Source organism: Strigops habroptila, chromosome 2, assembly GCF_004027225.2.
Source record: "Strigops habroptila isolate Jane chromosome 2, bStrHab1.2.pri, whole genome shotgun sequence".
In the NCBI taxonomy this organism is placed as follows: domain Eukaryota; kingdom Metazoa; phylum Chordata; class Aves; order Psittaciformes; family Psittacidae; genus Strigops; species Strigops habroptila.
This window is the reverse complement of record NC_044278.2, coordinates 32,640,753-32,663,026: the sequence shown is the minus strand read 5'-3', so window position 1 is coordinate 32,663,026 and position 22,274 is coordinate 32,640,753. Positions and strand designations below refer to the sequence as shown.

Here is a 22,274-nt window from a genome sequence, read left to right as displayed (position 1 = left end):
AAGCGGGGCTCACATGTGGAGTCACCATCACCGCCGCGCCCCTCGGGCTGCAGCAGGGCCTTCCCGGGGGTCCCATTGCTTCCGTCCGGCTTGCCCGTTTCGCAGACGTCCGTGGGGGGGAAGAGGAAGGAAGGGGGAAAGAGGATGCCTCATCTACTGCGGTCTGACTGGGAGCGGCTGCGGGCCCCCACCAGGCACAAAGGGTTGTCGCACGGCTTGGCCCCCCGGGAGGCTGCTGGGCGCCGTCTCCCTGCGGGCGCGGATGAGCGAGGCGGGCTGCGGGCATGCCCTCCTCCTCCTCCCCAGCAGTGGGAGGAAGGGGCCGGGCGACGCATCCACCTGGCGGCACCTGCCCTTTCCCCGCCGCTCCCCCCGCCGGCTAACTCCTCCCCGGCCGCACCGGCTGCTCCCAGCTCGGTGTACCGCGTTCCGTCCCGCTGGGCTTCGTTCTGGCAAGGGCAGCCCCAGGTAAGCGCGGTGCTCCCCGCCGTGGCCCCTTCACCTCACATGGGCTTTTGCTCCGGGGCCAGTCGGCTCCCACAGTCCGGGGAGCACCATCGCCCCGGCGAGGGGGTGGAATCCAGCCAGGCCGCTCCGAGTGGCGCCTGCGGTTTTTGGCTTTTGATTATGGAAGTTTACTTTGGGGGACAGCGGAGGGACCCCCGAGGCATCTGAAAATTGCCGTCCCACAGCGGGGCCGGGGCTGGGGGAAGGGGGGAGGACGGGACACATATGTCGTCGTCTCCCGAATGCGAGAAAAGGAGGCGCCGGTGGATAAAATCCCGGGGGCTAGTAAAATCTCCTCTTTCTGCGACGTTTCCCTGTGCTTTACCTGCTTGCTCCCTTTCCGCAGCCGGTTTCTCTACCGGTAGATGCAACACGAAAAGGTTGCGGTTCCCCGCGGAGCGGTGGCAAGGCAAGGTGAGAGCTGCGCACTAGCGCAGAAGTGAACGGGTGTTGTGAGGCGAACAACGCGATTCCAGGAGGTACAGGAGGAAAGGTGCTTGGTGCTCTACGCACACCAGCGCTGGCCCACCTCGGGCTTCTCGAGATGGAGGTTGTCCATTTCTTGCCGTTGTGGCGAAAGGAGACGAGACGCTGCGAGGTTAGGCAGCTTTGTCAAGGTCACGGTGTGAGAAGCTGCTCACACGGAGAATAAACTCTACTAGCATCTGGTTCCGGGGTCTCTTCTTTGTGTACTAATGTCACCACTGCTTTGGTTCCTTGCAAAAGCGCTGATTTCTGATTATAGTTGTCCCAGCTTGTCCAGTAGTTTTGGAAGAGTAACTTTGTTGATAAGTAACTTACCTGGGGCTGCTCCTGCCTGCCCGCAGGAGCCCTAGCATTGAAACTTCTGGGCCAAAGTTTTGAATGCTGAAATCAACCCTACTCCCAATTTCCTCTCAGGTGGCTTTACTGACGATAGTAGCTTACCCGGACCTCGAGTTTCACCTCAGGTTTCTGGGTGGGTGCATGCTGGTGAATTTAAGAGACTATTCTCACACTGTGCCTTTGTCCTAACTATTCCTGTTTGCCCTGAGTAAAGTGACACTAATGCCTCCAGTGCTTTAGGAAGAGCCAAAGGAAGCAGCTTCACTTCTGAAGGGTGACTTGTATCAACAAAGTCAGTGTTAGGCCAGGGAAGAGCTGGATATTGTATGTGGTAGGTCAATGAAACTGGGAAGTTATTGCAGTTGTGGCTGTTACCTACAGGTATCAACGTAAAGCCAAAAGACAGGTGGACTAAGATTAAATTTGGTATCAAAGTAGGACTTAACATATCTTTTTTCATTTTTCGTTTAATTCTTAAACTGTTAAAAATTATAGTGGTACATAGAAAAGTCTGCCTGGAGCAAATCTATCACAGTAGTCTAGCCTGAAAATGGAAACGAGTTGAAAATATATTCCTAGATGTTGATGTAAAACTAAAGCAAAACAGTATCCTAGAATGCTGGTCAAAATATTTCTCTTGGAGTTGCTGCTCCTGGACATATGGGCTATTCCTTGTGTCAGGCAAGGTTTGGTCCACACCAAGTAGTGCCGGTACTGTGATGGTAGCTCAGTTTTGTCCGTGCTTCTATATCAGTACTTCTCCCATGTCTTTGATGGCTGGATCCCTAAATCTGTCTCTGGCAATAGGAGCCTCCCTGTGGAGTGAATTCAAACCTCCTTCCAGCAGGCTGGCTTTCTTCTGTGTCATACGCCCCTTGGAAGTGGTTTACATGCCCTCAGGATTGGTAGTTCACAGGTTGAAAACAGCTGACCTGGAGAAATACCTAAATAAGGCTGATTTGTTAACATGGCTAGTTTTTATTTTCCTGCAGAATGGGTACCTATTGGTACCATGTTCATACAATATTCATTTTCAACTCGAATATGGTAGACAGGTATTCTTGAGAGGTTTTTTTTCCTTGCTGGAGTCTTTCGGTGCTGTAGTCAGAGACTTGAATTTTACTGCCAGATGAGGTTATTTGCTTCTGCCGTGGACGGGGAAGGACAGAGGCAGAACCAGGGATGTAGCGTAGGGGAAGAAAGCATCCAAATGCCAGGCTGACTGTTTCTGTATCCTCTAGCAACACTGATCTGTGTACATGAGGTGGCGTGTGCTGTGGGCAATGACTGCCTCTGCAATTGTTGCCTGACCAATACCTCCATCTCCTACCATGCCAGCAAATCTGGTTTTCTGGTCTCTTCATCCTTTCTCTTTCAGAAATGACTTTTCTTTCGTAGGGTCTTCTGCCACTTACCATCCGCTCAGCTAGGCAACACCTCTTCAGCCTCCTTTCCAACCCCACCCTTCCTAACAAAGGCACGTGTTGTACTCATGATGGGCTGAGTTTCGTGGTAACATCTGTTTTCAGAGAAGACAAATCGATGACTACCTGTAGTATGACTACAGCATCCTGTAACTGTTTAAAATGCGACTGCTACACTCAGAGCTTTTTCATGTGGAAGTAGTATTAACTTGGATTGCTGGTGTTGGGAATACTGTTGTAGACTTTATTTGAGCTGCTGGCAGCGCTTGTTAAGAGGCACTGTTTTTTTTGACAACTGTTGATAAGTAGTACTACAGTTTAATGATATTTTAGGAGTTAATCTAGAATAGCTTCAAAGCTATTTCTTAGGAGATCTAAGAATGGCAAGGCTCTATTTGTGGCAACATTTCATATAAATATTTACACAGTCTCGTATATTTGTCTGCAAGATGTGTACTATTACTGCATAGACATACTGAGTAGCGCTTACCTCTATCGAGAAGGTTAGCTGAAAGGCCAGGATATTGGAAGAACCTGATTTTGAATACTTTGAGACATTCAGTTGCTTTGTCTTTGATCCCTTCCAGAAAATAAAATTTACCCTGTGGAGTAAATGACATTCATTTTTTGAATAATCTCAATAAAAATACTCAGTACTACATCCTGAAGAAGTATCAAGGAACTCTTGTTAATCAAAAGACGTGAAAAATCTTATTTAGTTCCTTATTTAGTTCTTTTCGTACATAACTGGATTTTTTTTTCTTTTAATCTTTCTGTACTTCATTTGCAAATCATGCTAATTTTTAGTGCTGCTTGTTAAACAGGAATCTTTCCATGTTTCTTTTCTCTTGTCCAGATAGCAGAGGCAGGAATTGCCCACCATGTGAAAAGATTGTATAAATGAATCTGCAATAACCTCTTTGTTTATTTTCTCTGTCCTTATTTTTTTATTGCCCCTCCTCCCTTTCCTGCCCACCTTTGTACCGTGGTTATATTGTGTTTAAGGTTATGCTACTGAAACTTGTAGGTGGCTATAAAACTGGAATAAAAAAAACTAACGCATGCTTCCTTTCTGGCATCATCAAAAAAAGCCATAATTTGTTGGCTTGCCCTTTTTAAGGCTGAGCTTTGCACTGGAATTACTCCTTTGCTATCTTGATAAGTTTTTCCAGTTCATTTGCGAGTACTGTATTTCTTTATCCTGGTAAAGGGAACAGCTGATTTGTTGGATGTGACACTGAGTTAGTGTTTGGATGCTTTTATGTTCTGCCTTTTAGAAGCTGGATTTGACTTCATGCATTTGGCTTTTAATTGTTCTGTCCTCTTGCTCCTTCCTTGTTTGCATGTGGTTGGTTTCACACAGGTCTAACTGTGAAGAACTAGTTTGGTTTTTTTTTTTGGTTGTTGTTTTTCAGTTGTAGATACCTATCATAGAGCTTAGCAAACAGCTAATGATGTTTCTATTTCAGGAACTACCACGAAATATGTATTGAAGTAATACGTAAATGCAGGAAGTATGCTGCTGCCCATATAACTCTGGCTTCGCTGGCCAAGTTGAATTCAGTGTTGCGTTAGGGTATCTGAAGGTAATTACTTCATTCTGTTGACCTAGGCATGGAAACAACGTAGAGTGATATATAAGGGGTTGTAAAAACTAATATAGCTAGCAGTGCTTGTGGAACTCCATGCCTCCAAAGCATGTTACTGTTCTTAACTGACAATTATGACAGGAATTAGTACAGAATAGTGTATTAAGGAAGTACCATTATTATTTCTTGCATGGAGAACTAGGGTAGAAGCCAGCAATTTTGGTTTCATTAACAAAATCACAGTTAAATCGTTAGTGTTTCTTTACCTTTTGTTCTTTCTTTTGTCTTTTTGGGATGTTGGCTTCTGGCTAGTGAAGGACACACACAATGTAAAGGAATCATGACCTAATGCTGCTGTGAGGAGGTAAAAGGGGAGGCTCACCTTTGCGCAACAGCAGTGAGGTGGATGTGGCATTGGGGACCACTTACAGCTGAGCAGCATGACCCTGTGCTTGGTGCTTTTCGTGTCCAGGGGGCAGTGGCTCTCACTGTGGTAGGGAGGAGGACAAGCCTTTGAAAGACTAATAGTCTAGGAAGTCTATATTCAATTACGTTGTATGTTCTAGAAGTACAGACCAACTCTACTGCAACCTTTGCTTAAATATAAAGAACTGATTTGCAGAAATCCATAGGAAAATTAAGAAAGCTATAGAAGGTGTTAGCAAGCTGATCTGCAAGACCCTGGCTTCCTGGGCCCTGTTATTCATACTTTCAAGTCTGCTGTTAGGGGGGAGCTTTATCCCTGTTTCCTTACCTGAAAATTGCTGTACACATTAATTCCACCAGCTCACTTTAAAAGACTCTTAAGGTTTGTTTCTTCAGATATACCCAGTAAAGTGCCATTATATCTTGTCAGACATCAGGAAGAATGACTGGCAGTGGGAGGGAAGGATAGTTATATGTTCCCACTAAACTGTTCTGCACCAGGGTGGGTTTATGATACTTTTATGTGGGATCTATTTAGATCTGTCTGAAGTATGAGGTGAGTTGGAGGCCAAAGTATTGGACTGAGATAAGATGGACCAGTCTCTTCCAGCTCTATAGTTGTTGGGATGGGAAGTGTTTGACAGGTCTGTTTGTTTCTCCATGACCCAGCTTCCTTATCTGTGAAGTTGTTGCACTACTCTTGGTGTATTTGTAAAACCTTTTGAGGTGTGTCAGTGATGCGTGTTTAGGAAAACTAGATTATATCATTTTTGGATGCTACACATCGATTTTTGCTTTAAACATTTGCAAACTAACGGGAGCCTAGTGGTTTTGCTTTAATCTTTTTTTAGTGCACTGGCAAGTGTGTATGTGTAATATCATGGAAATCTGTATGTACCTATGGCTTCCCTGTGTTTTCTGGTGTGATAATGGAAAAGTGTTATTAATCAGAAGCTGAATGGGAAATAGATTTCCAAAGCCTTTCAAATGTTAGTGAAAAAAATATTTGTTTTTTGTTTTGGTCATAGTACCTGTTGGTTTACCTCCAAATCACCACTTCTGTCTGCTATCACTAAACTTCCTAATAATTTCCCCCCCCCTCCTTTTCAGAGAACAAGGAACAAAAATTCCTTCCTGTGACTTGTTGCTTGTCCTCTAAGTCTGTGCAGAGCTACACTTCCTGACTCTGCTGTGAAGAGCTGGGTAAGAATGGATGCAACATAAAGCGTAAGTCCTGAAGCCTTAGTCATCAATCTGATGGACTTACTGTAAGTAGGAGTAAGGCTTATTTTTCACCTGTCTGCCATGCAAATAAGAATTCAATAGTGCATTATTATTTACTTTTCTTTGTTAGCACTAATAAGCAAATACCAGAAAGAGCCTTCCTAAATTGTTATGAAATATTGGCACGCTCAAGGTGCCAAGCTGCTGTTGAGATACTTGCAATTCAGTTTTGGGTGAGATGACACCTTGGTACAGGTCCTGAAACATAACCTTTTACTTTGGGCTGAATTATGCTGTGTCTTAATACAACTGCTCTTTATAGTCATGGCTTTCAACAGGGGTCATGGCAGTGTGCCTGTGTGCAAGGCACTGCTCTGCAAGCTGGCGAAAGGTATTTCTCAGTGCATGACTGAGGCACTTCCTAGGCTTTTTTTTTTTTCATGTAGAGTAACATTATGAGAGGACTCAATAGATTAAATTATTTATTAAAATGATTTCTTGTACAGGTGTATAACTGCCTATTTTAGAACTGCAGCAGAAACATTTTGTGTTTCTTGTGTCTTTGCTAATCTGTGGTTTTACTTAATGTTAATGTTTAACTTTAAAATAAACTGCTGTATGCTTGAAACATTGGATGTTGCTCCTCTCTTACTCTCTTTGAAAAACTTCCTTATTGGTGTGGCATATTATTTCTCTGCTGTGCTTTTCTCCCTGTGTTTGCTGTGGTGGCTACAACACACAACCAAGATGACAACTTTGCAGCGTGGAAGAGTGAAAAAGATGTGGCTTGTGGGCTGCTAGCCGTGGCATTATTAAATGAGTTAGTTGAATTTGTATTTCCTGGTGCTTTGTTCATGTTCTCGTTTCTGTGTCATAAACCTAAGAGCGATACATGAGCAAGTGTTGAGAGAGACAGGAGGACCTGAACTTGGTGCTGACACCATATGGGTTGTTGCCAGGATATTCTTTAACTCTCATTCTGTCAGCGAGAGTGAGCACTAACTTAATCTTCTTGGTTTGCGTGGCGCTCGTGTTAATGAATAGTTGCCACTGTATAATCCTCAAGGTTGTATTGAGAGGCTATTGAGATCTGATTTCATGCTGCACCTTAATTTGGACCCTTTCTTGAAATACTTCTGTATTGTTTTTCCCCTGCAGATTTGGTGTTTTGCCAAAGGGAAAACTGACAAGAAATGTGGCGAAATTTTTATTTGTGATTGTTCTCTGTTTTGTTTTTTATTTTTATATAGGTTCATGCTTTACTTCCAAATACTTGAATTGTTTTGGTATTGCTGACAAAGGAAAGATGACCTCTACTGCAGTAAGTAAAATATTCAAAATATTCCTCCCCCTCCACCCCCCTTTTTTTTTTTCCTTTAATGGGGTTTTATTTATTTACAGGTAACAGCCTATTGAGTGGTGTTCTGGTTAACAAGTCTTTTACAAGTTAACAAGTGAAGTAGTTGTTGTGTTTTCTTTTCTGCAAAAAAGGAAAGTAATACTGTAATACTGAGGCAAATGAAAAGTCTTGAATTAACTAGCATTTCAAATGCCCAGATGCTCCTGGGAGAGATTTATTCTTTTAAAGCTTATTTTGGAGGTATAGTTTGAAATGGGTTTAACTAGTTCTTAGTGCTCTTTCAGGATATTCCACTACCTGTTTGTAGGCCAGAAATAGCTCAGGTATACCTGGTGTTGTTTTGGGACAATATGGGACAATAAGCATTTTTCCTAGACCTGGACAACTCCACCCAGGAAGGCTGTTATTTGTCAGTGTTTCTTTTGATAAGGGTGCTACCTAAAACTGTCCTTGCTGCTTATTTCTACTCTGTTGGATGTTCCAGCGCAATTGTGTGTGCAGCCAGCCGGAGGACTGGACTCAAGAATCCTTCTTAGGTTGAGTTACTTTGGATCAGGAAACTGATCTCTTCATATGCCTTCCAGCCTCACTCTGATATTTTTATTATTCAAAATGCAAGGCACTAGGCATATACTATAAATCTCTTTCTCCATGTGAATTTGGGTGACTAGGATGTGTATGCATGCGTGGTGTGCTTCTGCATTGGCAGAATTACTTAGTAGGGTTATGAATGTAAATGGCACCTGAAATTTATTTTGTCCTAATTTCTGTCTCGTTTCTTGTTTTCGTTTTCTCCTGTTTCCTCCCCCTCAACATTACCATTTAGGGTCCACCGCCATATTATGAAAATTGTGGCTTTCAGCCTGAAAATGTCCATTCTGCCAAGCAGCCAGTAGGTGCTAACCCGTATCCCCAGTACTTCTCAACAAATGCTCCGTCAGTGCCAAGCTACGTCCCAAAGGTTGATACCTATCAGTCGAGTAGGCCAATACCACATTCATCCAGGAGAATATGTGGATTAAGTAAGTTTTGGTCTGATTTCTTCCAAATTTAGACTAAAGGTCTTCCAGAGTAAGATAATAAAACGGATCTTCCCTTCCAACTCTGGTATTGAAGGAGCCACCTGCCTGTGGATGAAGAAATAATAGCTGGCTGTGATACCAGTGTAACTAGACAGAAACTTGGGCGATTTGGAGGAAGGGTGGTGGAGTGGAGGAAAGCCTGTCCAGCAAAAAAAGTGTGGTTTCTTATGTCAAGGAAATAGATGGTGCTGGTGATTTGAAATTACCTTATTTGTGAACCTAATTTCTCTTTTTCTTCTCACTTTCATTTCAGGCGTAAAGAAAGCCATAATCATTATAGTAACTGTTTTAATAGTAATTTGTTGTGCAGTTGCTGCTTTCTTCATCTGGTATTCTGGTAAGAATTTATTTTTTTGGTTCTGAAAGAAAAGATGTATTAAACCTTTAAAGTTAGAAATAAACATTCTTCCATTTTATGCCAAATTAGTGACAAGAAAGCCTTTGTTACCTATATCTTGAGATATGAACTTGTATTGCTTCCTAATGGTTCAGTTTCATTTGTGGTTTTGTTTTGCTTTGGTTTGGTTTGTTTTTTTCTCCTTTCTTTTTAATGAATAATGCTGCTGTTGCTTTCCTATCATCAAGTAAATACGTTTTTGATGTTAAATGACATCATCTGCTCTTTGATTCTTCTGGAGAAGCTTATTCAATTGGTTTCTCTGGAAAGCTCCAATCTGCCTGGCAAAGCTGGTGCAGTACCATAGCTGTTAGTAGAGAATAGTTAAGTTCTTGCAAGGGTTTTTGCACTGGGAATAGCTGGCACATGACTGTGCATGGCCAACATGTTCTGCAGTGCATTTCATTAGGGAAGTCACTGCTGTGCATCTTTTCTGAAATGGAACTGTTCCAAAAATGAACTTCACTTAATTTCAAGTGAAGGAAGAAGGTTGAAGTAAATTTGTATTCTTTTAACTGCAAGAGTGTAAACAGTCAAGATACCTTTTATTTTGATAAAATGGGATCTCTCTTGGAGCAGATGTAATTCACGTCCATTTATTTGTTTCTGTGAGGCTTTTGCTTTGAAAGTGTGTTAATGTTGTGTGAGCCCAACCTGTCTCACCACTGTAAGCCTTACCACAAATGATATGTTCACCTTGAAAGTCATGCCCAGCTGAGGTGGCTGAACTCTGAAGCTGGGCTAGAGCACTTCTGTTCAGCTTAGGGTAAGTTTGTCTTTTGCTATCTTAATTTCGCTTTCAACGAAAGCCATTTTTTGAATGGAACTAAAAAACAAATTGCTATGTTTTTAGGAGCCTCTCTCTTCTGTTCTGTGGAGGAAACAAAAGGAAGAGAGAAGGGACTTAATTTAAAACTATTAGGATGAGACTTGCTTTTATTTATACAGGATGAATGTAATCTTGTTTTAAATGGCAGCGAAGGCAAAAGGATGTAATTGGAGTAATTGCTTTCTTCCTCCTTTTCCATTTCTCAGTGTTATGCTTTGTCAGTGTAAAGCTGACTCCTTTTAGTTAGTTAATGTTGCTGGCTTATTCAGGGGAGGCACTGGACGAAATCCAATCAGCTGCACCAGTGTCTTAATCTGAGAAGTAATGTAAAGGACAGAGCAATACATCTTCTGTTGTATCAGGCTAGGTCTCCTCCCACCTTTGAGTTTAAGAGCTCTTTCTGATGTTTTGCTCTATCAAAGTGGAATACTCTTTGAGAGTTAGCAGTAGTCACCTAAGGCTAAGCCAATTGATGTTCAGTCTAATGTCTGTGTTGCTCTCTCCCTGCAGTAGCTAATAGTTGTCTCAGCTCCTTAATTGAGTGTGGATCTTCAGGAGTGTGTATACCACCCTCGCAATGGTGTGATGGAGTGAACGACTGCCCCAATGGGGAGGATGAAACCCGGTGTGGTGAGTGCTGGTAGTCAAGCAGGGGGCCTTCAGCCAACTGCGAGAGTTTTTGAGCAGATTGCCTAGTCTAAAGCTTGCCTAAGTTACAACAGCGCCATTTTAGCCTAAGTTATATCTCTAAAATGGTTTTAGGATGTTTGAATGCTTTGAAGGCTATATCTAGATATTCAGTTTGTTTCCAGACCGTTTGAATAGCTGAAACAAAATGACTGATTCAGGGGTGGAAGGGGTTGAGATGGTTTAACTTTGAATCAGTTTTTAGAATATCACCTTTTAATTTGAATGGGATTTGTGCAAAACTGAATATAACATTGTCGCTGGAATGAACAGTCATAGTTGACTTTGTAGTAGACCTTCAGGTGATCACATAAATCTGGTGGTCTTCAGTCAGGCTTGTCTTTTTCCACATATTTTGCATTCTTAATTCTCCCAGTAATGTTTCAACTACTTCATAACTCCTTTGTTGTAAGAAAGCCTGGTCTGATCAGCTTTTTCAACTGAAAAGATGCCAAGGGAGACTTTAGTGCAGAGATGAAGGTGGAAACATCATCAATTTGTCTGTTCCAAAGGCATGGCATCTCATTTCTAACACCTGTGTTGTGCCAGTGCTACTCTAGAAAACTCTGGCTGTACTCTTATTCTCTCTCTGGGAACTTTTATTCTGCACATGTTGTGTAAGATTAGCATTTACTAGCATATGCTCTAAAGCTGTTCCTCTCCGTTTGGTTTAATACTGGGTTTTTGGAGAAGCTTGTTCAATCCGTCCTTTTGCTTGAACTATTTTATATTAAATTAATGTGCAAATAAATACATAATGGGGCATGCAATGTCAGGGCTAATTGCTCCTTGTTACATTCTTGCACTATAAGCACTTCTCTGAAGAAATTTGGTGTATTAAGATCCAATTAAAAATTTATTACAATAGATTATATTTTATTTACACATAATACATGATATATGAAGAAATACACGGTTGCGTAGATGAAAGATAAGAGAGGCTATTGCAGTCTTTCTCAGTGGTAGAATGTGAAAGAGAATTTTGAGCATAAAAGCAGTAATGAAAGATGAACACGGTCTTGTACACTTGCATTTTTAAACTGGCAGTTCTTTAAATTGCTTTACACAAAGTAATAAAAGTCATTGCAGTATTTCTGTCTACATGGTATTTCTTCAGAATTTGAGAAGAAAGCAGCATTAAATTAACACCACTTCATACATACAAACAAATATTATGGGTAACAATACTTTTAAGGAGAGAAAGAGCAGTAATATAGCTTGCGATGTTCTTTGTTTGCTTTGCTTTTTTTTTTTTTCCCTTCTTCCTTTTCTGACAGTTAGACTTTTTGGACCAAACTTCATCCTGCAAGTTTATTCACCTGTCAGCAAATCCTGGTATCCTATTTGTCAAGATGACTGGAATGACGATTATGGGAAGACTGCATGTGAAGACATGGGCTACAGTGTGTAAGTCTAACCTTCATTAGCCTTTGTACATACATAGAAAGGTTAATTCCCCTCTTACTGTTTTTAAGAATGTGTATGTGAAACAAAAAGCAGTTGTCAATCTAGTTTTTGTGAAATAAGGTGGGTCTGATTTTGACAATGGTAGCTGTTACAGAACCAAAATGAAACATTGCTCCAACAAGTAACAGGGTCTGGCACGCATGCAGTAGTAACTCAGTGGGGTCACTTGTATCCAATACATTCACTTACAACCATCTTCCAGAGCTTGCTTCAGATCATTATAATTGCTCAATAACATCCAGTCTGACTTGACCTGTCATCACCAGTATTGCATAGAAAGCCTTGATCTTCTCAGGACACAAGTAACATGAGCTCATGTGGAAAATTGCCATAAACATTTGTGGCCCTGAGTGCTGCCTGCATTCTCCCCACGGAATGACGTAGGCTAAATTCTTCTGCGGTTGAAACACTTAATGTTGCATCTTTTTGATACAGTTGGCAAATACTGTCTTCTGTTGTGCGTAGAGTAATGGGGTGAATTTACTGCCCAGGCAGAACTTGTGTGTGCCCACTCTGTCATGGCGCTCTGAATTCAGATCTCTGAACTAGCAATGGCCCCAGCAGTTCCAACTCTAGTAAGACAGCCCAGCAGCAACTGCATGGAGCTGGTCCTACCTAGAAAGCCTGGCAGAACAGCATCACTTGCTACTGCTCTCGTTGTGCCACAGAAATGTGGCTGTCACAACTTACTGGACCTGAACTTTGCTAAGCTGTGTAAAGGTACTGGCAAAGGCATCTCTTCATCTTGCGCTGTTTCATGAGGCTGAAGATTCCTACCATGCATGCATATTAGATAAAAATAATATTTTAATCTAGTTACTGTTTGATGGGAAATGGAACTTGACAAAATTTTAAAGAATCTGAGTCTCTGGCACCATACAACACCCCTGGGGCACTGTGCTTAATTAAAAAATAAATAAAATCCTATTTTTAGTGTTGTTCATGTGAGAAACTGTCACCTGGCACACTTTATTTTTTTTTTTTGTTAGAAAACTGAAACTGTTGGGTTTCATAATGGACTTTCTGTTTTGCAGAGATACATATTACTACAGTCAAGGAGTAGCAATTGAAGATGACTTTAAAAGCTACATGAAGCTGAACACAAGTGCTGAAAATGTAGACTTGTACAAAAAGCTGTACTGCAGGTATCTTTGTTTAATACAAACTTCTTTCCTTTTGTCTGGGGTCTTTCTAGCTGTTATAAGAGGTGTAGTTTCTTCCTGTAGCATAATGCAAACACATCTTTTAGTGGGGGTTTTTAGAGGGAAGGAGACTTTGTTTTTCATCTGATTGCAGCAACTGCTCTCCTATTTAAAGCCACAGCTGCCATTTTGCCACCCTTCCTCTCTTCTTTTAAAAGAGATGTCCATCCTGCTTCCTCCATGCTGCCTAGAAGGTTGCCATGTCAAAGATACTTTTCTAAGGCTCTTTGGCCATCAACAGGAGTTTCTATATGGTGACAATAGCTACCAGCTATAACACATTCACAGCAGATGGTACAGCTTTTTTTTTCTTTTTTTTTTTTTTTCAGTCACATGAACACACAAAATGGATCTTTCACTGTGGAAAGTATTTTTATTCTCGTTAAACAACTTTGAGGTGTCTGGTTTTTAAATTTGTAGACTGCTGTGCCTGCAAAGTTCCCGTGGCTTCCTTGTTTAGATTCTTCTACAGCTACTTCATTATTCAGCTCAACTTTTTCCTCACGCTATTCTTCATATTGCTCCTCAATAGGCTTACAAACCTTTTGTTCAAGAAATGGTGGAGGACAGATGGTTGCGGGAAGGGTAGCTGGAGAGAGAAAAGAAAAGAGGGAACCCTGGGCAGGAAAATGAAAGTGAGGGCAGGGCACGTAACTGGAAAGGGTAGCAGCAGCTGGAGTGTGAACTTCGCCCACTGTTTGCTTCACTGTATACCTAAAAACCCATTTGTCTTTATTTCTATTGCAGTGATTCCTGTGCATCAGGAAATGTGGTTTCTCTGCGCTGCATACGTAAGTTACTGTTTCTCAAGCTTCTGCTTGTTCATGCTTTGAAATGCCCTAACTGGGAAATCCCTTCGAATCTGCATAAATAATTGCTGTCTTTTGATGGGCAGATGATTTAACTCTGGTTTCCAAGTTTCAGACGCTAAAAGATTTTAAGAGCAGGAAGGGAGAGGAGACAAGCAGAATGTTGGATCCCCAGTTGTTTTTGTCTTTGCTGCCATCAGTTCCTTTAAATTACTTGCCTGCAGTGAAGCTTTGTAGCCTTCACCCAGTAATTGTGGTGGGACATCTATGGCACATCTGCTCTCTAACGCACAGACATTGGGAGGGCAGTGTGTTCTTGATGGTGATGGCTGCCATGAGGCAATTCCTGGCTGTTGTCTGTTTTGTTGTGCAACACAGCGCTGTGTCTATGTGGCTCACCAGAGATGCTTGAATACCACATTCAAAGGTGTAAAGAACCACTGGTCTGTGGTGAACCGAGGGCAGCAGCTACCAAATACTCATCTTGATGTGTGCAATGTGGAGGGGGTCTAGGCTATGAGAGACTTGGGATCTTGGTGTGCAAGGCAGGGGCCCAAGCTGTGGCATATTGAAGGCCAGCAGTGCAGAGGTCAGACATAGTCTGTGCTCCTCTCTGCTAGGGAAGCCTTGAGTTGCAGAAGCCATCTTCCAGACCAGTTCACTCTTTAATGCACCTGTGTGTGTAACTGACTCTTTAGAGTGCGGCCTTTCCACTAACAGCGTGAACATCATGACCAGAATTGTGGGTGGCAGCGGGGCGGTGCTGGGGCAGTGGCCGTGGCAGGTCAGCCTCCACGTGCAGGGCACCCATATCTGCGGTGGCTCCATCATCACCCCTCAGTGGATAGTGACGGCTGCGCACTGTGTGGAAGGGTGAGTCTCTGTCCTTTGTCTCTTGAGTGGTGATTTTTCTTGCTTCAGGCTGAAACACAGAAATTTGCTTAAGCCTCCCAACTTTTTCCTTTAAAACTGAATTAAATACCATTCCTCCTCTCCCCGCTACCTTGAATGCAGGTGTTAGCTATAGTATTTTGTCTATGTAGCAGTATGGTTTTCAATTAGTAAGGGAAAATTTGTTCTGGAGGAGGCTGGCTGCAGATCATCTGTTTATTTTCTACAGGAAGAAAATCTTACTCGTTAAAGGTGGAAATTAAGTTGGACGGTGGTGTTGGGCACACGTACCCACCCAACTAAAAATGTAAACTCAAGGCACAAAACTTAATGCCAGACAATACAATGTTTTCATGAAGATGTTATATTACACTGTGAGGAAAAACACAGAAAAGGGGAAAAAAAAAAAAGGAAAAAGAAAAAAAATCTCAAACCCTCAAATATCACACAACTGTAGATATAATCAATTGAAAGATGCCTGTACCACTTATTTCCTCATATCTTCATTCCACATGGTAGTGAAGCCCAAGTCAGCATTAAATGTCAATTTTTACCTGTCCAAGAAGCACTTTAAATTGGCATAAACAGGAAAAATAACTGGTGCTTAGTACATTTTTAACATGTAAAGAAGTGTTGAGGGTGTTGTGGTACCTATGTACAGTGGCAGAATATACTTAAAAGGTGGCCGCTTCTGTTGGAGGAAAAACTCACGAAGAAAAAACATTTTTAATGGTTGGTTGACTGGATCACAGTTTGAGGCTAAGCCAAGAAAAAAAACTTTGTCCTTAACCTTGAGAAAGGAATGCAAATGTGCGTTCTTACGTGACGATCTTATCCCTCCTTTGTTTTCTGATTTGAGCTCTGTAGGATGCAAAAGCTTTAAGAATGGCAACCAAGCTGTAGCTGGTACAAAGCTGGTTTTCAGTCTTGTGATGGGGTTGGAGTTTTGTTTGTTTGTTGCTTTTAGGTTTGTTGGGTTTTTTTTTTGTTTTGTTTTGTTTTGTTTTTTCTTGGGGGGTGTGTGTTTGGTTTTGTTTGGGGTTTTTTTTGAGGGGGGGCAACTGTTGCAAGCACTACTGCCTTGCCAGTTCTCGTAGAAGGAGTTCTAACACTTGTAGGAAGCTTTCTATTGAACTATGCTAGAGCACAAAAAACCAACTTAAATTACATCCAGCAAACACGCTCAACATTTAAAGCCACCAAAACCAAACAACAACAAAAAAACCCCAAACCTGGCATTTTCAAGATAGTGAAATTCCCTCACTAGATCATGTTTTTACTAGTTCTGGCTTTTGCTGCCCTTGTGTGCTTTGGATAGTACACGAGTGATACCGCTGACATGTGAGACCTCAGAAATAACTGCTTGATCCCTCAGCCATGGAAATCAATAGACTTCAGTGTTGCAGTCTCAGACTATAATTTTCTGTGCTCAGTGACTAAGGGGATAGACAGTGATACTTTACCCATCTCAAAGATTTTTTTTATATTTTTTTTTTAATTATGTGTATGAAATTAGAGTCAAGCTTTCCTAAAGTGAGAGGTCTTGCAATTTGTTTACCTTGTTCTTTGGAAATGGTAGTCAAATGCATGTGCATTCTTGGTCACACATGCGTTTGACTGCTGTTTCTGAAGACTGTTTTTTGAAGGTCATAATTTGTGACTCGTTACCAGAGAAGCAAACCTTCTAATCTTCCTTTTTCCTCTAGACAACTTTCTGAAACAAACAGCTGGAGGGTTTATGCTGGGATTCTGAATCAGGATGAGATGGTCTACAAAAGCGGATACAAAGTGCAACAAATAATTTCCCATCCAGATTATGATACAGATTCTAAAGACAATGATGTTGCCCTTATGAAGTTAGAGGCATCGTTGAGTTTTACTGGTATGTATCCTGCTCTTAGGGCAAAAATCTGATGACAATGAGCACATCCTTTAAAACTTCTGAAGTTCATCAAGAAATCCTTATAGATATTTATGGGAAGAACACAAAATGTGGGTAGAGACACCTTAGAGACAGAGACAGGGTAGAGGTAGGAGCAGAGGGCCCACCCTCCGATTTTCTAAGTAGGATTTATTCAAATCTAGTACATGGTAAAGGAGTTTGGGCTCATCTCAACAATTTACTTTTACCGCAGAATGCTGTACAGTGCTTACATATTGCCACTCCCATATATGCAGGCTCAGGGCGTAGTGGTGGAGAACTGGCTAAACCCCAAAGCAAGTTACATTAAATAACAATTGGAACATAAAAAAAACCAAACCAAACCCCAAGTGTTCCAAGAAGTTCCTGTCTTAAAAGTAGATGCAGGTTGTTTGTAAGCAAGCAGTAAAAAATAGAGGACAAACCATTATTTAAACTTGAAGTGCTTTTAATGTACAGGTCCTTTATATTTCAGTGCATCATTTTAAAGCTCTACTGGAAGTAATCTGGAGGGGCTTTGCTGCTGCTGCGAGCAGGGAGGTTGTCTGTTTACCAGGTTTTTGTGTTTCATGCTTCTCGTATGTAGGCATTGAATCCTGCTTGCTTTGTAATTATTTTCAGCAGGGTTTTGCAAAGAGAATGCAGAAGGTAAAGTACAAGAAAAATGCATGGTGTGTATGTATTGAAGTGGTGGTCATGATTATGGTTATGCATTTATTTTGAATTATGTCTGGACATCTGGGATTACAGATGTTACTGTGTTTCTTTTGTAGATGATGTACAGCCAGTTTGTCTGCCTAATCCAGGAATGATGTTCGAGACTAATCAGGAGTGCTGGATATCTGGATGGGGAGCAGAGAGCCAAGGAGGTAAAGAGTGGCTCTGGACTATTTTGGTCTTCTACATAAACCAGTCCTCTTCAGACTACAAATAACCATTTAATGAGCTGATTGGGCAGTTTGAGCCAGATCTCAGATCTGTTGATACGCTATTTTTTTCACCCATTTTACAGCCCCTAATATTTACACAGGGCATTCTGTCTGAAAGCAAGTTGTGACGTGTCGCATTCAGCAGACTGCAAAAGAGCCTCAAACCAGTACTGGGAGCAGAAATATTCACACAGGAAACAATTCTGTGCCTCTGCTACCTGGGCCACCTCTCCTGTAACAAAGATGGCTGTATGCCAAGCCAGTCTTTGTGGACATAGGAAAAGGCAGGAGCCTTTCCACCACCTCAAGTTAAAATAGCATGCTGAAAGTAAATTTGTAAGAAGTGAAAAGGAAATGGAGGAAAGGGTGTTTTTCAGTATGAGAAAGTACTGGACAGGGAGGGGGGTGTTGGAGAAGCTGGACTCCAAATCTGGGAGCTGCTGGCATCTTGTGCTGCCACAGCAACTGTGGGGAGGTGTTCTTTGCCTCTTGCAGATTTCACGTGCTTTCAATAGCCCTGTAGATAACACAGTTGATTTGGGGTCGGAGTAGGCAGGTAGGTGCCATGTTCTCTTGCTTTACAGTCCACTGACAGCAAAGCAGAGTAACTCACTGACCTCTTGGAAGGGAGTTTTAATGTCACGTTGTCTCTGAGTGGTGGACCATATATCTTAAGTGTCCATCTCAATGTTTCTCGTATATTTCATCTTGAACAGTGCTAGCTGAAGAGATTTATAATAGCAACATAATGCGATGCTTGTTCTAATTTTGTGTTTGTATGTGTGGTTTTGTGTGTGTTTCATTCTTAGGTAAAACATCAAATAACTTGAATTATGCTAGCGTGCGCTTAATAGAACAGTCTACGTGTAATTCTGTCTTTGTCTATAATGGTGCGATTTTGCCTACAATGGTCTGTGCTGGATATCTAGAAGGAGGAATTGATTCCTGTCAGGTAAGTATTCCTCATTAACACCTATTAATGATCTGATTATTTTTGTGGTCTTACTCATAGGCTTTTCTAATAATCTATTAATTACAAACAGATGGGGGGCTGAGGGAGGAGAGAAAATAACATTTTGGTTGAGTTCCTAGTTCCTTTGGTGGTGTGTCCCTTAAAAAGGGAGAGATTTTGTTTCATCTTGTGAACAGCTGCCAGTGCTGAGTTTCCACTAAGTAACCAAAGAGGGTGAGGCAGTCCTTTAGAATGCTTCAAGGATGTTTTGCTATCTGATACTTAAAGTTCAATGAATGCTCTTCATAACCACAGTGATACCCTACCATTATGTTGGTGAACAAGAAAGTCAATAATGCCTATGTCATTTAGTGCTTTGGGCAAACAATTTTCATCCCTATTGCAAGCAGTCATTATTTAATACTGTAATTGCCATCACATTTTGTTTTAGTGACTGCCTTACAATGGTGGTTAGCTTTTTTTTGAAACTTAACCTGTATTCCTGAAGTGAAATGGATTGTGTCTTTCCTGGTGGCCAGGTAACTAATAATGCATTTGTATTTTCTGCAGGGTGACAGTGGAGGTCCGCTAGTAACTAACAAAAACTCCGTGTGGTGGCTGGTTGGAGATACTAGCTGGGGATCTGGCTGTGCTACTCCCAGTAAACCAGGAGTGTATGGGAATATGACTGTGTTTACAGATTGGATTTATAAAAATATGCAGGTAAAATATTTGGGTGGTTTTAATAATTTAAAATGTCCAAAATCCTAAACCTTGATTTTATTTATTAAAATAAATAAATATGACTTGTCTGCTAATGGGACTGTTCTGTTGTGAAACATCCAAGTAATTGATAAGATAGTCTGTCAGCTGTCAACAGAACTTGAACCTTTGTTGGTTTGGTTTTTTTTTAAACAGGCAAACAGATGACAATGCTGGCTGTCCTCCTTGCTGATCGATGTTTCTGAGAACAAGAATAAATGAAGCCATGGGTGCCTGGGATATTTATTCACTTTGGAAATGATTTTTTTTTTTTTCCTCTTTGAATTATTTTTAAAAATAACATGAAGGATTGCACACTCGGTTCTGTGCTGGCTACAGCAACTGATCTTAATCAATGAAGGATTATCACAGTGACCACCTTTGTTCTTGTGGTGGTCTTGTGCCTGGCAGAAAGCTGTTCTGTCAACTGCTTGCTGAAATGTCTCTCTTTAGTTGAGTAACTCTGACTTGATAATCAGGTACAGGCTTATAATGGCAATTTTAATAAAAATTTAAGATTTTTGTAGCAGGATGATGGGACAGTTGGTTTAGTAGTGTTTTAAATTAAATGTTAAGTAGTGTGAACTTTGACTCTCTGAGCTGCTGGTTGGCAATTTAAAAATAAATAAATGTTTTTTGATATAGAATCACAGAAAGGTTTGGGTTGGAAGGGACCTTAAGGACCATTTATTTCCAACCCCCTGCCATGGGCAGGGACACCTTCCACTAGACCAGGTTGCTCAAAGCCTCGTCTAACCTGGCCTTGAGCACTGCCAGGGGTGGGGTATCCACATTTCTCTGTGGATACCTGTTCCAGTGCCTTATCACCCTCATAGTACAGAATTTCTTCTTAATACTTAAAACTAAATCTACCTTCTTTCAGCCTGAAGCCATTCCCCCTTGTTCTATCCCTACATGCCCCTGTAAAAAGTCCCTCTCCAGCTTTCCTGTAGGCCCCCTTTGGTGTCGGAAGGCTGCTGTGAGGTCTCCCCTGAGCCTTCTCCAGGCTGAATTAAGCCCAACTGTCTCAACCTGTCTTTATAGGGAGGGGCTCCAGCCCTCCAATCATCCTTGTGACCCTCTCTGGACTCGCTCCAACAGCTCCATGTCCTTCTTATATTGGGAACCCCAGAGCTGAATGCAGTGCTGCAGGTGGGGTTTCACAAGAGCAGAGTAGAGGGGGAGGAGTATATATATGAAGGGAAGTTTCCATGCATTATGGTAGAGACACAAAAAAAACCCAACTGTGTATTCAGGTAATTAAAAGTCCTCAGGATCTCAACACAGCAGTCATCCAAGCCAGATTGTTTGAAGCAAGACCAGTCTGACTGCGCTGTTCTGCCTTAAGCTTCTCTGAACTCAAAAAGGACAAAACCTGCTATCACTCTTGATGCAGGTTATGCTCCAGAGCTGTATCAGGAAGCAGTGAATTAAGTGTCCCAAAGGTGAGGTTCCTGGCTGTACACATTGAGGTTGAGTCTTGAACTCTGCCTGCTGAGAAAGGCAAAAGGCAAAGTTTTTCAGTAAGGCTGTGTTGCAAGCGATAGACCTCTGATTGCAGACACATGTACAGAGGCTGGATATTTTGTACAAAAAAACCACAAATCTGCATTTCTATGTAACCAAATGAACTACCTCATTTATTAAATTTGGCTTTTAATTCCTTACAGCTCTCCTTTTATATATCTGCATTTCTGTTTTTAGCAAAATGTAATTAATGTCAAGAATGCCACCTCAAGTAGGATTTTGAAAATAATTTATAATCATAGTACACAGAATCAAAAAGCCATAACACGTCTATTTTAAGAAGGATAAGTCTTTTGAATAAAATGACTCCACTAGTCTTGTTTTCTCTTTTAGTACTGAAATGTAATTATCTTACATGTAAACACTGCACCAAATAAATTTTTTTACAAATAGTTTTCCTTAGTAGTGGTTTATGTTTGTTTGCTTGGTGTTTGGGTTTGGGTTTTTTTTTTCTTCTGTTTTTGGAGACAGTTGCTACATTCAGTGTCTGAAGTGCTTTGAGAATCCAATTAGAAAAGAAACCCCCCAAAATACAAAACAAAGAAAAAGAAAACAACACAAAAGGGTGATCCAAGAGGCTTTTTTTTTTAAGGTCCTTGAACAATCCCAAGGCAAGAGAGCTTGATGTCCACTGATATTGGATATCTTTTAGTGGCTGGGTCTGATGAAATCTCTCTACCTTGTGAAATTGAATTAAATAAGGAAGTTTAGCCTAAAGGCAGTGGGTCGAGGGAGTCACACCCTATTTTATTATTACATCTCATGCTGCCTGAAGCAATGTGTGCCTGCCTGTCTTCTCTAGATGTGAGACAGGGTGTTTTCAATAGTACATGAGCATCAAGTGTGCCTTGGGGGATACCATGAAGTAGTCAACAAGTCGAAAGTACATTCAAAATAGAGATTAAATAAGTTATTGTGGTATTAGGCTTCTTTATGGCTTCTGACCTGCATCATTGCAAGTCAACAGTAGCAAAACAGTATCTGAAATGCCGAGAACTGGCTGTAGCACTACACAGAGTTAAGAAAGCTGTATGCTGTACTGGGGTGAAAGCTGTGCCACAGAAGTCAGCCGTTTACTGCTGCTATTTCATGCCAGAGGGCCAAACACCTACCAGTTCTAGCCTGAAGAGGCGGCTTCTCTTGTAAGCATCTTCGAAATTACTGCATGGCACACTGGCATGAGCACTTTTTTCTTAGCTGAATGCAGACATTACTCTCGCTACACAAAGCACAGCTTTGCCTGTTAAAATCAATCCTTCATATGAAAGATGTTGTGAATACAGCATGCAGTGTTATATTTTGCACTGGCTCCCATGAAATGAATGAGCTTTTGGAAAGCTTCTCCTTTCCTTGGGGAGGGAAAGGAGAAAGGCAGCAAGCCACATGCTGGACACCCTTCTAATGTTTAACATCCTGGGTGGTTTAATCTCTTTTGGACATCCAAGTCCTGGCATCTATAGAAGT

General features: G+C 41.4%; 1 protein-coding gene across 4 annotated transcripts; it reads left to right on the top strand.

Moving 5' to 3' along the window:
• Positions 1 to 368: 368 nt before the first annotated feature.
• On the top strand, positions 369 to 21,206 carry TMPRSS2 (transmembrane serine protease 2). 4 transcript variants are annotated; one of them, XM_030477111.1, is made up of 15 exons: positions 369 to 468; positions 5,882 to 5,998; positions 7,246 to 7,316; positions 8,182 to 8,377; positions 8,691 to 8,774; positions 10,174 to 10,293; positions 11,628 to 11,757; positions 12,852 to 12,962; positions 13,767 to 13,810; positions 14,527 to 14,701; positions 16,426 to 16,601; positions 17,414 to 17,509; positions 18,379 to 18,521; positions 19,092 to 19,244; positions 19,440 to 21,206. In XM_030477111.1, the coding sequence occupies exons 3-15, from the start codon at positions 7,302 to 7,304 to the stop codon at positions 19,449 to 19,451; spliced, it is 1,455 nt and encodes a 484-aa protein (XP_030332971.1). In that variant the 5' UTR covers positions 369 to 468; positions 5,882 to 5,998; positions 7,246 to 7,301; the 3' UTR covers positions 19,452 to 21,206. The 4 variants fall into 4 exon arrangements, with proteins under 4 accessions (XP_030332971.1, XP_030332970.1, XP_030332969.1 ...); XM_030477110.1 differs by having other exon boundaries at positions 5,882 to 6,039; XM_030477109.1 differs by having other exon boundaries at positions 5,882 to 6,815.
• Positions 21,207 to 22,274: the final 1,068 nt, after the last annotated feature.